At 47.2% G+C, this 17803-nt stretch overlaps 1 protein-coding gene across 1 annotated transcript; it reads left to right on the top strand.

The window, feature by feature from the left end:
- The first annotated feature begins 4135 nt into the window (after positions 1 to 4135).
- LOC131096426 (olfactory receptor 14A16-like) lies at positions 4136 to 5089 on the top strand. Its single transcript, XM_058044764.1, has one exon. The coding sequence runs from the start codon at positions 4136 to 4138 to the stop codon at positions 5087 to 5089; it is 954 nt and encodes a 317-aa protein (XP_057900747.1).
- Positions 5090 to 17803: the final 12714 nt, after the last annotated feature.

Raw genomic sequence — 17803 nt, forward strand, 5'->3', positions numbered from 1 at the left:
CAACAGAACCACATCTGTCAGTGCAGGAGCAGTGCAGCCACCATTCAATGGGACCGCTACCAACACCCTGACCAGCAGGAATTCTGACTCTGTCAGTAGGTTGGGGTTTTTTTGTTTGTTTGTACTATTACATTTGTATTTTTAGTTTTCCTAGTAAAGAACTGTTATTCCTATTACAATTTTTTTGACTAAGAGCCTCTTAATTTAAAAATTATTGTAATTATGAGGTGGGCGGGTTTACATTTTCCATTTCAAGGGAGGCTCCTGACTTCCGTAGTGAACACCTGTCTTTTCAAACCAAGATATTAACCTTTACGGTTATGGAAAAAACTGAAAATATATACCCCACACTCAGTTAGAAGTATCCTAAGCCAAAAGGCTGAAAATAGCTCACTGATTTCTGTATGTTAAATTATGAAGTGATCCTAACACATAATGATTTAGAGCTAATAGTGAGTAACAAACTCAACTCTGCCCAGTTTTTGTATGGAGAACCAAGTGAGGAACTAATACATAATTGCCTAGAGGTTATAAACTATCAAACTAGAGTAAGAGAGGACCTAACAGATCAACCACTCCAAGGAGGGAAATGATTGTGCATCAATGGATCTGCACCGGTAATAAAGGGGCACAGGGTATCAGGGTACACTATAGTGCATGAAGGGTTGGTAGCCATTTAAAAGAGAAAGTTACCTTCCAACTGGTGAGCCCAAGCGTGTGAGCTATATGCCCTAAAGGGAACTCTGGAAATATTAGCACAGAAAAGATACAGACTGAAAATACGCTTTTGGCATTGTGCATATCTTTGGAAAATTTTGGGAAGAGAGGGGGCTATTAAATTCAAAGGGAAAGGGACTGATTAAAGTGTTAGAAACCTGACAATTACCAGGGAAGTAGCAGTGGTATATGTTAAAGGACATAAAAAGAGGGCAACTCAGGACACGTGAGGGAACAATTTAGCTGATTTAGAAGCTTAAAATGCAACTGAATCAGACATAGAAAAACTAATATTAGTATTAACCCCCATGAGAAAAATGCAAAAAATCCCTATATTCAGTGGGACAGAAAAGGAAGAACTCCTTAAAATAGGAGCCAAGAAAGATAACAAAGGGAAGTGGAGATGAGCAGATGGGAGGCAAAAGTTGAATAAACCCCCTTGCCAAGAAAATGCTAGAAGGCATACATGGAACAGCACACTGGGGTACACAAGTGCTAAGTGATCAATTTCTAAGGGATTGGAGTTGCATAGAAATTCTCAGAATAGCTAAGCAGATAACTGAATGGTGTGTGATATGTCAACAAGTGAATAAGAAAATCATGAGGAAAACACCCAGGGGAGGGTGAGAACTAGCCTTAAGGCCCTTCCAAAACATCCAAGTAGACTTTACTGAGCTTCCCCAGGTACAACAGTGGAAGTTTTTTCCAGTGATAGTAGATCACGTGACTCATTGGGTAAAGGTGGTACCCAGTGTGAAAGCCAATGCCAATGTTGTGAGTAAAACACTTCTGGAATCAATTATTGCCCAATATGGGTCGGTAAACAGGATTGATTCAGACCAGGGAACTCAATTCACATCAAAGATATGAAAATCAAGACCCTTAAGTTGTATTTTGATAAGGTCTTAAAAAGCCATTTAAATTTTTGAAAGTGAAAATGATTTCTCACATGGGGTTAGGGAATGTGAGGAAAGGTTGTCCACACTGGGTCAGCTCCAGAGTACAACTTCTCTGACCTGGCCAGACCTCCTTAGGAGTGGCCCTACATCAATATCAAGCACAGAATGCTGCAATCACCTCTTATCTACAGAGAACAGTAATAAAATACACTCTTTGAAATAGGATTATATATTTCTTAGAAGTTCATTGAAATATTTCTCCATAACTGTAAAAGGAAAACTTCCTGATGAAGAGGACAAGACCAGAGGGAAATCAAGGCAGAGCCGTGGTTTGTCAGGACTTGCTTGATCCTAATGAGCCCCATGGTGCATTTGGAGCTGAGCCCTGGAACCTCCAGGCCTGAGAGGAGATTGCACAAATCTTTCCAGGAGTCAAAGTCAGAAGAAAACCTCAAAGTGTCTCAAAGCATGAATGGGTCTCACTGAGGTCCATCCCAGCACAGAATCCTCATGGACTCTGAGGAAGGGAGAATTGGAGGCGAGGATAGCAGAAAAATACTTCTCAGAGATTCAGTGTAGAAAGGAAAATTCAAAGTACCTTAAAAACCTTGAGTATCTCAAAGCATTAATGAGCCCCACTGACTGTCAGTACAAAGCTCTCAAGAGGCTCGTTAAAGCAGATGATTGGGGCCATTATTGCACAAACCTCTCACAAAGTCTGAATCAAAAGAGAAACACCAAGTACCCTAAAATAACTGAAGTACCTTGAAGTATTATTGAGTCCCAATGAATGCTGCAACAGAAGGAGAATCTCCAGAGACTAATTAAAGTAGATAATTGGAAGCCATGATTGTAAAAACCCCTCAGAGGCTCTAAGGCAAAAGCCAAACCCGAAGTCCTTTGAAAAACCTGCAGTCCCTGGGACTATTCAGGAGCCCCAGGGCCATTGCTGAGCAAGGCTCCCCAGGGACTCCTTCCAGCAGATCCTTGAGGCCACTGGGATGTGGGCTAGGGGGGGATGCTGAGGGCAGGACAAGGGGCTGACAGTGCCAAGCCTGGCTGGGGCTGTGCCAGGAGGCCCCAGGGCCTCAGGACAAGGTGTCTCCTCCCAGCCCTTGGTGGCACAGACCCTGCTGTGGCCCAGGGCACCAAGACTTGACTTCTCTTTTGTCCCCACCTGTCATCACTGCCTTCAGTTCTCTGCTCTGCCTGGGGTCTGGGGACACTTTCTAAGTCATGTCCCTCAGTGGGATCCATTAAAAGTTCAAGAAACTTTGGAGTTGGATTCTGACTTGGAGTTCTGGAGAGGTTTTTTCATCTCCCTCTAAGGGACTGATGTTCAGGGCCTGAGCACAAAGCCCCAGAGGCTCAATTAAAGTCCTTGTGCTGTGTCTGTCCTTCTGGGCTGGGCTGGGCTCCTGGCACAGAGGCAGCTCCTGGTAACCAAGCAGAGCTTCAAAAGCACGTTTCTCTTGATGAGCAGCTCCTCTGCCAGCCCAGCAGGGCTGGGGCACTGCCTGCAGCCACCCTGGGCACAGCACAGAGGCACAGAGAGCTTCAATCAGTCAGGGCTGGGAAGGTGCTGAGAAGTGCCTGGGGCACAATCACTGCCACCCCTTGGCACAGGAACCTCTGGATGTAGGACAGTGCAGCTGCAGCTCCTGCAGTGATCTCCGCAAGCTGGAACATCCCAATGCCTACAGACCCTGTGAGTACTTTCTCCCATTGTCTCTTATGCAGAGCAGCCAGGGGTGCCCAGGGCTGTCCTGCAGAGCAGGGTCCTGCAGCCCAAGGCACTGTGCTGGGGCAGGGACTCTGTTGCCTGCCAGGGACAGCTCTCAGCCAGCCCTGGCTGCTGCTCCCAGCACAGGGGAACAAGGTTTGGGTGGGAGGAGACAGCTGGTAAGGATTGGAAGTGTTCTCCTTGTGTGGTGAGGATGCTGCATTGTTCAGGACTGCTTCCAGCATGACATTTAACTGCAGAACATTTCCAAGTACATTATACAGGGAGCACAGCGAGTCAAGGGCTGCATACAAGGGAAAATCCTACTTTTTTTAATGTACTACCCAGGCTTGCCTGGATGGGCAATTTTCTATAGATATTCGTCTCTGGTTCAGGTTTAGAAAAATAAATAAATGCCCTCTCAGATCTTAACAAACCAGGCAGTGACAGAAATCAGCACAGGGTCTCTACGAGGCAGCCTCAGTGTTGTTTTCCCAGCCTCCTCAGGGTTGCTCTGACGTTGCCATCTGATCTCGCAGAGCCAGAGCTGCCCCTGGGCAGTGCCTGAGCTGGGAGGGCTCTGCAGGGCAGAGCTGAGCCCCCAGGGCTGGGCTGGGCTCTGGCAGCACTGGCAGGGCCCAGACCTGGGCACAGGGAAGCAGCTGCTGGCAGGGACAGCTCCAGGCAGCAGAGCACTGGGAAGGCAGTGGGGGGAAAGTGCCCCCAGGCTGTGCTGGGATATTTCAAGACCTCTCCAAACCCAGCTATTCCATGATTACTTTTTTTACAGATCCCCATGCCAAGGCACCACAGCAAATGTTCCAACAGCAGTTCCATCAGCCACTTCCTCCTGCTGCCGTTGGCAGACACACGGCAGCTGCAGCTCCTGCACTTCTGCCTCTTGCTGGGCATCTCCCTGGCTGCCCTCCTGGGCAACGGCCTCATCATCAGCGCCGTAGCCTGCGGCCACCACCTGCACACGCCCATGTTCTTCTTCCTGCTCAACCTGGCCCTCACTGACCTGGGCTCCATCTGCACCACTGTCCCCAAAGCCATGCACAATTCCCTCTGGGACACCAGGAACATCTCCTACACAGGATGTGCTACTCAGGTATTCTTCTTTCTCTTCTTTATGTCAGCAGAATATTCTCTCCTGACCATCATGTGCTACGACCGCTACATGTCCATCTGCAAACCCCTGCACTACGGGACCCTGCTGGGCAGCAGAGCTTGTGCCCACATGGCAGCAGCTGCCTGGACCAGTGCCTTTCTAAATGCTCTGCTGCACACAGCCAACACATTTTCCCTGCCCCTGTGCCAGGGCAATGCCCTGGGCCAGTTCTTCTGTGAAATTCCCCCGATTCTCAAACTCTCCTGTTTAAATTCCCACCGCAGGGAACTTGGAATTCTTGCTGTCAGTATGTGTTTAGTATTTGGTTGTTTTGTATTCATTGTTTTCTCCTATGTGCAGATCTTCAGGGCTGTGCTGGGGATCCACTCTGAGCAGGGACGGCACAAAGCCTTTTCCACCTGCCTCCCTCACCTGGCCGTACTCTCACTGTTGGTCATTACTGGCATATTTTCCTACTTGAAGCCCCCCTCCATGTCCTCCCCATCCTTGGATCTGGCCCTTTCACTTCTGTACTCAGTGGTGCCTCCAACCCTGAACCCCCTTATCTACAGCCTGAGGAACCAGGAGCTTAAGGTTGCAGTGAGGACACTGATGACTGGATGGTTTCGGAAACATTAAACTGCTGGCCAATTTCTGCAAATCATTTATAATAAAAGTCATATTTGATACTTCCTGTTTCTTTGTTTGTGGATTTTTTTTCTTTTGTTTTACTTCTTTCATATTGTCCACAGATAAATGTCATTGTTTGTGCCATTTCTCATTTTGTTTCTCTCCATCTTCCCTGTGGCCACAGACTGTGTCAATGAGGGGCTGTGCTCTCGGTGGCTTTTAAAGGAACTAAACGATCTCCCAGCAAGGTTTTCTGCAGAGATGCCCTTTTGCTGCCTTCTCTGGAGCTGCAGCAGCAATGTCTGTGTGTAGAGCTGGGGGCAGATCAGGGCTGGCCAAGCAGCTGTGCCCAGCAGCTGCAGCAGCAGCACTTGGTGTTGCCAGTGCTGCTGCCGTGGCCCTGCCCAGCTGCCCTGGTGGCCCTGGTGTTGCTGTAGGGCCTGAGCACTCTCGGGGCCGGGCAAAGCCCTGGGGGTGGCAGTGCCGGGGCTGCAGCAGGGACAGGCCAAGAAATATAAATAATTTGTAATATAAGTAATCTGTAATATAAATAATCTTTGATAGCTCTTTTGGATTTGTTCTTTTTTTCCCTGGGTTTTAGTTTTTATTATTGTCCACAAAGTAAAAGCATTGTTTGTGCCATTTCTCATTTTGTTTCTCTACATCTTCCCTGTGCCCACAGACTGTGTCAATGAGGGGCTGTGCTCTTGGTGTCTTTAAAGGAGCTAAAGGATCTCCCAGCAAAGTTTTCTGCAGTGATCCTCTTTTGTGTTCTTTTCTGGAGCTGAAGTAGCAATGTCTGTGTGCAGAGCTGGGGGCAGATCAGTGCTGAGTACATCAGCTTTGGTCCTGCTGGCCACACCATTCCTGATCCAGGCCAAGAGCCATTGGCCTTCTTGGCCACCTGGGCACACTGCTGCCTCATGTCCAGGCTGCTGTCCATCAGTCCCTTCAGGTCCCTTTCTGCCTGGCTGCTGTCCAGACACTCTGTCCCCAGCCAGAAGCACTGCAGGGGTTGTTGTGGCCAAAGTGCAGGACCCAGCACTTGGACTTGTCAAACCTCACCTCCTTGGATTCATCCCCAGGATTCAGGTTGTCCACGGCCCTCTGCAGAGCCCTCCTACCCTCCAGCAGATCAACACTCACACCCATTGTGGTGTCATCTGCAAAGATATCCTTGGTTCCAAGGGGGCCCTCAGTGTCACAATGGCCTCTTGGTTACACCAGGCCCTGCACTGTCACACTGTTCTCCTTCATTCCATCGGCCCCAAAATGTGACAATGGACTCCTTGGTTCCATGGGGCTTCACAGTGTCACAATGTTCTCGTGGCTGCTGCAGTTTCAAAGTGGCCCCTTGGTTCCATGAGGCCCCAGAGTGTCACAATGGCCCCATGGTCAAACGAGGTCCCACACTGTCACAATGGTCCCTGTGTTTCCACAAGTCCCCTCAGTTTCACACTGGACTCCTTGTTTCCCCAAGGCCACACAGTGTCACAACATTCTTTCAGATTCCTTGAGGCCCCATGGTGTCACAGTGGCCTCTTGGTTCCACAGGATCCTGCAGTGTCACAATGTTCCCTTGGTTCCGCGAGGCCTCACAGTGTCAGAACGCCCCCTTGGATCCACTGGGCCCTGGAGTCTCGCAATGGTCTCCTTGGTTTTGCAGTGGCAAAATGGTGAAACCCCTTGGTTACACAAGGTCCTGCAGTGTCAAATGTCCCCTTGGTTCCATGAGGCCCTGCAGTGTCACAATAGCCCCAGAGTGTCCCAATCATCAGAGAATGACAGAATCAAATAGGTTGGAAAAGACCTTTGGGATCATCAAGCCCAACCAATGCCCTAATACTGCCTTGTCACACAGACCATGCCACTAAGTGCCACTGGAGAGGGACAGTGACTCTGCCACCTCCCCCCTGGCCAGCCCATTCCAGTTCCCACTCACACTTTCTGTGAAGAACTTCCTCCCATTGTCCAGCCTGAACCTCCCCTGATGCAGCTTAAGGCTGTGTCTTCTTGACCTGCAGATCAGATCCACACTCACACCCAGCTTGGTGCCATCTGCAATTTGTGAATGCTGGACTTGATCCCCTCAGCCAGATCATCAGAGAAGATATTAAACAGGACTGGGCCCAACACAGATCCCTGGGGGACAGCACCAGTGGCTGGACACCAGCTGGGTGCAGCACCATCCCCACCCTCTCTGGGCCCAGCCTCCAGCCAGCTCTTAAATCTCCCAGCGAGGAGGGAACCTGCCCAAGCTGTGGGTTGCAGCTTTTCTAGGGAATGCTGTCAGAGACAGAGTCAAAGGCTTTGCTGAATTCCAGGTACACAACGTCCACAGCATTTCCTGCATCCACAGGTGGGTCATCTGGTCATAAAAGGAGACCAGGTTTGTCAGGCAGGACCTGCCACCCCTATATCCACACTGGCTGGCTCTGACCCCTCGGCCATCCTGTGGGTGCCCTGGGATTGCACTCAGGGTTATCTGTTCCATAACCTTTCCTGGCACCCAGGTCAGGCTGGCAGGCCTGGAGTTCCCCAGTGCCTCCCTCCAGCCCTTCTTGGGGATGGGCTCACACTGGCACCTCCAGTCCTCTGGGACCTCCCTGCAGAGCCAGCACTGATGGTAAATGATGGAGAGCAGCCTGGGGAACATCCACAGCTCCCTCATCCCCCTAGGATGGATCCCATCTGATCCTATACAACTGTGAGTATCTGAGTGGCTCAGCAGGTCACCCACTGCTTCCCCCTGGATTACAGGGGCTGTTCTGCTCCCTGTGCCCATCTACCAGCTCAGGAGAACACTTGTCCTGAGGTAAACCTATCCTAATATTGAAAATTGAGACAAACAAGGTGTTAAGTAGCTCAGCCTTCTCCTTATCTTCAGTTACTATATTCTCCACTGCATCCAATAAAGAGTAGAGGTTCTTCTTCTCCATTCTTTTGCTATAATTTTTAAATAAAAACTCTTTTTTTTTCTTCACAGAAGCCACTAGATTGAATTCTAATGGAGCTTTAACCTCTAATTGAATTCTAATGGAGCTTTAACCTCTCTAATCTTCTTTCTGTATAACCTAACAACATCCTGAAACACTTCTGAGCTGCTGGTCCTTTTTCTCCCTGAGTTCCCACAAAGGCTCCATGCCCTGCCAGGCCAGTAATTTTCCTCACCTGCTCATCTTTTGCCATACTGGGACAGGCTGCTCCTTCCCTCTTAAGGTTACTTTCTTGAAATGTGTCCATCCTTCCTGGATCCCTTTGTTTTTAGGGATGTTTCCCTTAAAAAAATCAGTACCTGATTTAGTACTGCCCAAATCAGCATCCTAAACAGGCCAAAGTCTGCCCTTCCTAATTCCAGTGTAGAAGTTTTGTTGCTGCCCCTCCTTCTTTCACAGAACATTGAAAATTAATTATTTCATGGTCACTGTGCCCCAGGCAGCCTCTGAGCCCCACACCTGCCACCAGTCCTTCTCTCTCCCTCATCTTAAAAAGAAGTGTTTCTTCCTGGTTCTTCACAAAGAGGAACAAAACACTTTGTTGCAGCAGACTGAAGGGAGGAAGAGGTTTCTTTCCCCCTGAGCTGCACAATAGGAGACAATTTTGTTGCCAAGAGGCAACAAAGCCCAGCCAATTTCCAGTTCTTTTAATGTAAGGGAAAAGCTCTGAGGATCACAGCTGTGGGAGATACAAAGTGGCAGGAGAAGGAGATCTGCTGGGGGGTTTTGGGGTGGGGGACAGATTAAAGAAATACTCAAGCAAAACCTGTGAGAGGTCAAGACTCCATCCCTCAGAGGAGAAACTCGATTTGACCCAAATGCCATTCAAATCCAACCAACATTGAGGCATTTCCCCAAGCTCTGCTGAGCCATCAGGTACAACCCAAATCACTCTGTGGGACCAGGGCAGCAGATCCCAGGCATGGGACAGGGATGCTCCCCTGGGAAGTCACCTCCATTGCCCATGGGACTCACAAAATGTGCTTCTAAAGACCCCAACATCCAAAAAACTCCACATTAAAAGCCTTTAATTTGGGGTTTCACTTCTCCGCCTGTCTGCTGTCACTAGGCAGCTGCTCCACTTCAACACCCTTCTGATGAGTATAAATTTTCTCCTGATTCCCAGCCTAAACAGGAAGTTATTTCCATTTATTCTTCGGCAAGTACTGGGAGCTTGTACCTACTTTGCTCTTTCTCTCCTGGTGTGCACATAAAATGCCAAAGCCAAGAGCATTTCCTTGTTTAAATCATGTCATTTGTCCTTATTATTTCTTTCCCATAAAATTGCATGGATTTGGTGCTGGCTCAACACTCAGAATATTGACAGCACAAAGTCCAGTTCTTACACTGACCTCTCCAAGTTTTGGACCAAGCCTGCAAAGAAAGAAATTCAGCAAAGAAATTCCAAACAGAGGCCCTAATAGAGATAATAAAATGCCACCTGTGTTTGCTGCAGGGAAGAATAGTGCTGCTTATTAAATCATTACAAACAATTAAAGCAGCAGAGGGGAGGAAGACAGTGCTATCGTTTCCATCTCCCCAGCCCTCTGCCACTGGCAGGAATGTCATAAAGCACAAATCTCCCAGCAGAAATTCCTCAGCAACTGATCTGCTGCTCGTGGAACACAGCAGGCACACACCCTGGTTTTCCTGACCAGAAAAGGAGAATTTGCCTCGATGTTTTTCCCTCGATGTTTTGTGATGTCAAATCCCCCTCCCTGCCCTGAAGTGACATGTGTCTGTAGGGTGACAGCCCTCTGGAGAGGCACAGAGAGCTTTGTGTCAGTGTAAGGGATCCCCACAAGGACAGATCCCTAATTCAGGCTCCATCTCTGTTTACATGTAGTTCCTAGCAGAAAATTCATTGCATTTCCCCAGAACAGGTAATTTCAAGCACAGAGCTGTTCTGCCTGTTCAAAGCAGCGTGCCAGGGATTGCTTTGGAGACCAGCATCAGGAAACACAGCAACACCTAACAGCCAAGACCATCCAAACCCACTTGTCAGCTCACCCCTGCATATCCTGGACTCACTTGAATGCCCAGGAGAGTCTGAAGAGCCAACTGTTTTCTAAGAAATGGTTGTGCAATCAAAAGGTAAATGACAGGGACAACCAGCCCCACACAGGTGCCCCAGGCAGGAGAAAGAGCAGGAGGGATCCATCCCTTACTGACAGAGGTGCAGCTCAAGTGATGCTCTCTCACTGTTTGGGTTGTTTTTGTTACTTTTACATTAAAAACACATCCTCTCAGGAGACAGTCTCGTTTAAATCTTCTACCTCTTTAGCTTTGTACAATCAGCTCATTACATTGAAAGATTTTACCTAATTTCTTCTCCAGGAAAGAAGTAATTGATCTTTTATTTGTGGCCCTTTACATTGGCATGTTGACAACAAAAATCCACTGCTCATCACATCGAAAGTTGATCCAATAGTGCCAATTACTCCAGTAATAGAGATCTTTAGAGGGATGGGTGGAAAGGAACAGGATCAAAATGGATGGGTCTTCTCAGAGGAAGAAGTAGAATCTGGGAAGACAGCACAGCTTTAAATTAGGATATCTGCTGTGCATGGCAAGACAAAAGACAGCCCATTCCTCAACCTGGCTCTGGATGTGATTCAACCCACTCGTCCCCAGCTCTGGAGGTGTGGTGGAGTCTGATCCTCACTCCCCTGGCAAATGACAGAGCTGAGCTGATCTCAGCCTGGAATCCCTGAGGGTTGACAGCAAGGACTCCTACCAGATGTAACTCGTGTTTGCAACAAGCACAGCATCCACTGGCAGGGAATGATTTGCTCTTCATCCTTCCCACTCTCCAGGTATTTCTCTAGGAAAATCCACTCTCTAGTGGGGACAAACCAGTAGATATGGAAGGTTCTGTGTGCCCCAAAAAGCCACCAGCCTGTTCACCCCACAGCTCTGCCACTCACAGCCACCAGCTCTGCACAGAGCAGGCAGCAAACTGGTGACTACTGGCACTGCCTGTGGTCTGAACTGGGAAATGTGGATCACCATCAAGCTGCAAGTGTTTTCTAGTGGGAAGTATTTTACCCAGTTCCATACAGATTCTGGTTCTGGGTCAGTCCCACAGCAACTTTGGGGAGTGTTTAGGTCAACAGGATCTCCCCAGGCTGCAGCTGGAGCTTGGGGCCTCCTTCCAAATTACAGCACAGTAAAAAAGATATACTAAGGTCACAATGAAAAATCCTCTGCTGAGCCTCCTTTAATGTCTCTCAACTCCTAATTCTGATTGTAAAATGCTATTTAGGAAGATCAGACTGATCAAAATCAGGACACCTTTGTGGATTTTTGTAAAAATGTGTTTTGAAGCTTTAAGATGAAGGATTTTCACTGAAGTCATTATTCCTCTTACAAGTTTTTCAGCGTCCTGTTGTTTTGACTTTCCACTCTTATCTCCTGCCAACTTTTACCTGCCCAGAGCCAATTGTTTTGCTGACAGCTGCCATGCCCATGTGCCATTTTCTGAGCATCACCTGCATGAAGCCTCAGGAGCTCACTAAGGAAAACTCACTCCTTCATATTCTTCGCAGAGCCAGGAAAGATCTTGCTTGGAAGATCTCTTGCCCAATAGAAAAAAAGAGTTTTTTATTCAAACCTACTCTATGTGCCATCACTGATGTATTTTTGACTCAAAGAAATCTGTTTATTTTCTGTTCTTAAATCAGGAGTGAGCAGCTCCATGAGCAGCACCACAGCAGAGGAAACACAAACAGGCTGTTACTCAAACACCATCTCTGAAGGGATTGTGCTCTGCTTTTCAGATGAGATTAAGAGCTCAATTATAGTAGAGAAAAAGGCTATCATTAAATCACACATAGAACATCATAAGGACAAATTACAAAGCTCTTCAGAAGCAAATCTGTGTCAGACTGCTGGGTAAGGAGGCCCTTTAGGTGAGGCCTTCAGAGGTTTCTCCTGCCCTTCTGAAGAAATGAGTCCTGCACACCTCATCTCACCATGTTTTTGAGGAAAGCTCACAACCAGATTCCTATGGGGCATCCAGTGTGCAAATCCCATGGACAGAAATATCCACTGGCCTCTGGATTTGCAGATGTGAACCTGGAGGTGAGGGACTGGATGCTTTTCCCTCCCCAGAAACCCAAGGCACTGCATGGCAGAGCTCAAAGTGGCCAGCAAAGGGTTACCCAGAATCCTGCACCTGGGAGAGGGGAAGTCCAGGTTCAGTCACAGAGTCGTCACCACTTGATTTTGTTCCCTTGTTATTTTGCTCTCCTGGAATGTATTATGGTTAATTAAAGGCAGTTAGCTAATTGGATGGTAAGCAGGTGCTGGTTAAAAAAAACCAAACCACTGTTCCCCTTTGAAATGCCAGACAGGAGATTAATTGAAATTCCCTTTGAAAAGATATCCCCAAACCTCCAAATCTGTTGATGAAAACAGTCAAGGAAAAGTCAAGGAGAAAAGAACAAACAATGTTTTTCAGTAGGTTTCACAACTCAGGCAACTGCAACCCCCATCAAGCATTAGGATCGAGGATTGTCATTGCCACACCAGGGAACCCTTTCAAAGTCTCAAATTCTTCCACTGAACAGCAGTGCCAGAATGCCCCAAAGCTGAATAACAATCCCATGTAGGCATAATATTTCCACCAAGACCAGGATGAGATGAGTAGGAGAGGATGACTGGGGCTCTTAAAAAGCCAGACCTCAGAGCTGAGACAGGATTTAATCCTGATATCTCTCTGTTTATCCAGAAAAGGATCAAGACATGTGAGGGAGCTCAGAAAGCCAGAGTGCTCAAAAAAGCAGCATGTACACAGAAGGAAGAAGAGAAATGATACAGCTGGATACTTCCTAATGCTCTTCTTTGGACCGACCTGGTGCAGTGAGTCACAGAAAACTTGCTCTAAACATGGGTGGCAGAACTGAAAATGCTCACTGGTAAGTGTGGAGAAATGGCTACATGACAGAGGTCACGTAGACATTCGCTCGTTAGCTGACCAGGAGCTGGGAAAGTACCGAACACAGCTAGTTTGAGTTTTTGCACCTGCAAGATAGCGTGTCCTTGGGCCTAGCTGGGTATGATAACAAGTAGACAGAGAGACGTGGGAAATAGAGAATGTAGGCTCAAAGGAATGAGGAAGAGTTGATAGTATAGTTTAACCAATAGATCGCTTGGCTTACAGAATATTCATAAGCTTATTATTTGCTGTATAAGTGTTTGATGCTCTTTTCAATAAACGGAACTTGCTTATCACTCATATTGAGTGTCCAAGTCTCCCCTCACCAACAAATGGCTCATCCCCGACAAAGGCCTCATTCTGCAACAAATGGTGCCCAAAGAGCGACCCTATGGACCCTACAGACTCTACAGACCCTACAGATCCTACGGACTTTACAGAAGATTTGGGCCTGCGAGCCACGGTCAGTGCAGTATTTGGGAGTCAGTCCCGATGCAGCCCAGGAGGCACAAAAAGCAGGCCCTGCCTTAGGCGACCCTACGAGGAGTCTTGGAAAAAGGCGAAAGGGTGGGCTTCGGTGCCCTGGCGACCTCACAGGAGAGTCCAGCTGATTGAATGCCATCGACGTTTTGCAAAGGGCTGCAGCAGTGCTGACTATCAGGTTAGAAGGTAATGGAAAGGCAAGAGGCTAATCACCTTTTTAGATGCTTTCTAGAGAAACGAGGATTACAGGGTATAGATTTGCTTTTTAGAAAAGCGGGGACTATAGACTGTCGACTTGGGAAGAGAATTCCCAAGAGATTGTTGCATATAGACTTGCAAAAACGTGCGTTGTGGTGCTGGCGCTGCAAGTATATGCACAGTGGGTCAGCGACCCTGCTGTGATGGCAGCAGCAGCCACGGCTCGGGGCGCCTGCGGGGCTGCGCCACTCCGAACTCGGCATGGGCTCTGCACCATGGGGAGCAGCCGCGGCTGGCGGCTCGCCTGAGATGCTGCGCTGCAGCGGCGGTAGCGGCGGCTGCCACGGAGGGAGCGGAGCCGCCGTGGGGGGAGCGACCCATGCAGCCACGGGTGCAGCACTGGGTGCAGCGCACACAGTGATTCAGGCTGTCGGCGAGTCTCGCAAAACAAGAAGCCCAGCGTGGGGGGTTCACCCACTCCGACACAAGCGGCGCAGGACCAGAGCACTTTTCCAGTGCGAGCGCTTCTCCCTCTGCCCCGCAGCCGGCGGGACCCTTAGTTTCGACTTGGCAACCTAAACAAACTGTACCTTAACAGACTCCAAGTATAGCTGCGCGGCTCAGCCGGTGCTGCCATGGACAGTGTCTCCAGCACGCAAAACTCGGTGCGGCCGGCCGGCGCTCGGCGAGCAACAATACAAACAGCCACGGGGCCCGAGCAAGGCAGGCGGTGCCGTGCCCGCGGTGTGGTGCGCACCGGCCAGGCTGGGTGCGCGGAACTCAACGGCGGGCGGGCAGCCCGTGGCAGGGCCCGCCGTGCCCTGCTGGCAGCCTGAAGCAGCGGCGGCGACGGCGCAAAGATGGCGCAGCACGGTGGGGGGGCCCCGCCGCGGGGCCGCAACTCGCGCCGCCGAAATGCTGCGCTGCGTCCAGCAGCAGCTCCGTTAACCCACCGCACCACAGCGACATGAGCAGCAGCGGCCCGATCCCAGGGCCTTCCAAGCACGACTACTTTCCCACCTCCGCCCCGCGGCCGGCAAAAGCTTCAGTTTTAGACCTAATAGCTGAAATAAATGTGACTCATGTCAACAAAAGAAAAGATCCCTACTGCAATTAAGAGACCAGTGATGATAAACAAGCAACATCAAGGAGCATTGCTATCAAGACGTTCCTCACCTGAGTTAAAAAGACTTTTTGTTCTTCCTGGCAGAGACTGTGAAAGAGAAATCAGCGTGGTGAATGCATTGAGCCAAATTTTGGCCGATTTGGGATAGCATCCATTATGCTGCCTTAAAATCACCTGTATTAACATAGACTTTAAACATCAGAAGCCCAGGTAACTCAGTCGGTGGAACATCAAATTCTGAAATTTTATTTTGAAAGATTTAAAAATGTTGAAGATGTGTTAAAACGATTGTATAAGTAAGATGCAATAAGTGTGCTTTTTGTGTTCTTTAAGCCTTGCTTGGATATGGTAGATGTAAAAGCAAGCACTGAATTCAAAAGAATTTTTCCACAGGTATACCTTGAACAAACTCCTTATGTTTAGGCGCATTCAAGTGTAAAAATGCTGAAGCGAACACACGAAGAAAGTTGTTTTAGCTTAGTGTTTTAAAGTTAGGCCTGTAAGTAAGTTATAGTGAATTCTATATTCTATTCTGTTTCTATAGTAAATTCTATCTGTTGCTAACTAGTTTAAGTTAAATTATCTAGTAAGTGTCATTAAATGTTAAATACTGTTAAGGTTAAATGTTTTTAAGTTTCATTTCTGTTAAGTTTAAGTGTTATTAAGTTTAAGTGAATTTAGATTCTGTTACATTTAAATTATATTGGGTTTAAGTTATGTAGAATTTAAAGTTGGTTGAGTTCTGTTAAGGTTAAGTTCTGTTAAATTTAAGTGATTTTACATGTAAGTTCTGTTGATTTGAAAATCTGTTAAGTTCTGTTAAGGTTTAAGTTTTGTTAAGGTTAAGGTCTGTTAAACTTAAGTTCTGCTAAGTTAAAGTTCTGTTGAGTTTAATTTCTGTTAAGTTTAAGTAAAGATAAGTTTAAGTGATGTTAAGTTCTGTTAAGTTTAAATATTTTAAGTATTTTAAGTCTAAGTTCTATTAAGTTTAAGTGATGTTAGATAGATTTATGCCAGGCATTTTTTTTATGACTTGTGTGTAAGGTGTTGTCGTGAACATCAAATAAAATCTAGTTAAAAGGTACAATCAGAAGCATTTGTGAGTAAAGCCATTCCTGTTGTAAGTATATCTGCTGTTTGAGAATGGAAAGCAAACTTACCAGACAATCAACGCAGATGAAACCTGCGCACATGTTGCTCCTTTAGCTTATTTTGTAAGTTGCATTATCACACCTGAGTTTTGTTTGAGCTTTGTGGCAGCATAGAATCCTTTTTGCATCTGTTGTATAGCATATACTATAAATAGTGATAGCCTTTTCAGTTTGTCTCCCTGGCTTAGATCCCTTGTAAAAAAGAAACCTTGCTAGTTGAGTATACTGATTGTAATGTAATAGTTGTTGGAATTGCCTATTCTTGTGTTGCAGAGTGTGAAGCAGTTAGCCCATAGAACTTTGCTTGTTCCAAAAGAAAACGGGGGAAATGTTGGGAATTTAGTTGACTAGAGACTGGTAAAGTACAAGGCTGTGGCTAATTCCAAGTCCTGCACCTGCAAGATAGCCTGTCCTTGGGCCTAGCTGAGTATGCTAACAAGTGGACAGAGAGATGTGGGAAATAGAGAATGTAGGCCCAAAGGAATGAGGAAGAGTTGATGGTATAGTTTAACCAATAGATCGCTTGGCTTACAGAATATTCATAAGCTTATTGCTTGCTTTATAAGTGTCTGATGCTCTCTTCAATAAATGGAACTTGCTGATGACTCATATTGAGTGTCAGATTTTTCCCTTACTGACAAATGGCTCATCCCCGACAAAGGCCTCATTCTGCAACACCCATGTCCCCCAGGGCCAGAGCCTGGGCCAGGGCTCCTTCACCCTGCTACCAACAAGGCCTTGAGAGTGCTGAAAAAACCCCCGGCAAAGGATCAGCCAAAACCAGATTTAATATTAAGGGACAGCAGCACAAAATTCCTTGGCAAGAGTTACTCTGCTCCTGAGTGGGCACTTCAGGCACACCAGGGAAATAAAGCAACAACAAAACCACACCAAATCCAGGTAATCAAACCAGAAATTAACTGAGGACTGCTCCTGGGCTTGTGTGTGACACAAGGACAATGAGGACAAGGATAAAAGAATAAAGAGATAAAAGCTTAACAGAGCTCAAATCTAACAGGATTGAATTTATACCTTAACCTTAACTGATACCTTCAACTTCACAATTTAGCGAAACAACAGCTCTTAACCATATTTAATCTAACTTAAAACCTGTCGTGGGTTGACAGCCTTTATCCCAATACCGTGTGTTGTGTCTGGCAGCTGTGCCTTTTCTCTCTTCCCCCCTCCCCCGGCCGTCTTGCTGCGGCGGGGCGGGGAAGAGAGGGGGGGAGTGTTTGACCAGGGCTTTTTTGCTTTTGGCTTTTTGCTGCTTGGCTTGGCTAGCCGCTTTGCTTGCTTGCTTTCTGCTTTTTGCGCTGTTTTTTTTTCTTTTCTTTTGTTCCCTCTTTCTTACCCTCCCCTGAAGATACTGGACCGACTCCGGACCTGACCTGAGACGTCCAGGACACCTGGAGCTTGCAAGAGAAGCCTGGTGCCCTCACCACACAGTCTGTTTCTTTCCTTTTCTTGTGTTGGGGAGTGTTCTTTTGTTACTTGTAAATAAATAGGTTTTGTTTTCCACTTTGCTCCTCCAAGAAATTCCTTCCCGAACCCGGTGTTGGGGGAGGGGTGGTTGGAGGCTTGTTTTGTTTGGGGGGCTCCCTTTTGGAGATTTCCCCTAATTTGTCCTAAACCAGGACAAAACCTATGACTTTGCAATTTAACAGAGGAGTAACACTCAACAATGTTCAATTTAACTTGTACCTTATAATAAATGTAACAACTTAGCAAAAGAACAACTCTTAGCAGAATTTAACTTAGCTTAGACCTTGGTATTTAACCTTACCTAAAGGCCTGACTGACTCAGCTATCCAAGGCACTCAAGCCCGT

The sequence above is a fragment of the Melospiza georgiana genome, unplaced genomic scaffold (genome assembly GCF_028018845.1).
Source record: "Melospiza georgiana isolate bMelGeo1 unplaced genomic scaffold, bMelGeo1.pri scaffold_29, whole genome shotgun sequence".
Lineage (NCBI taxonomy): Eukaryota > Metazoa > Chordata > Aves > Passeriformes > Passerellidae > Melospiza > Melospiza georgiana.

Excerpts from the sequence above, each read along its gene's own strand:
- LOC131096426 (XM_058044764.1), top strand. The coding sequence starts at position 4,136 with ATGCCAAGGCACCACAGCAAATGTTCCAACAGCAGTTCCATCAGCCAC.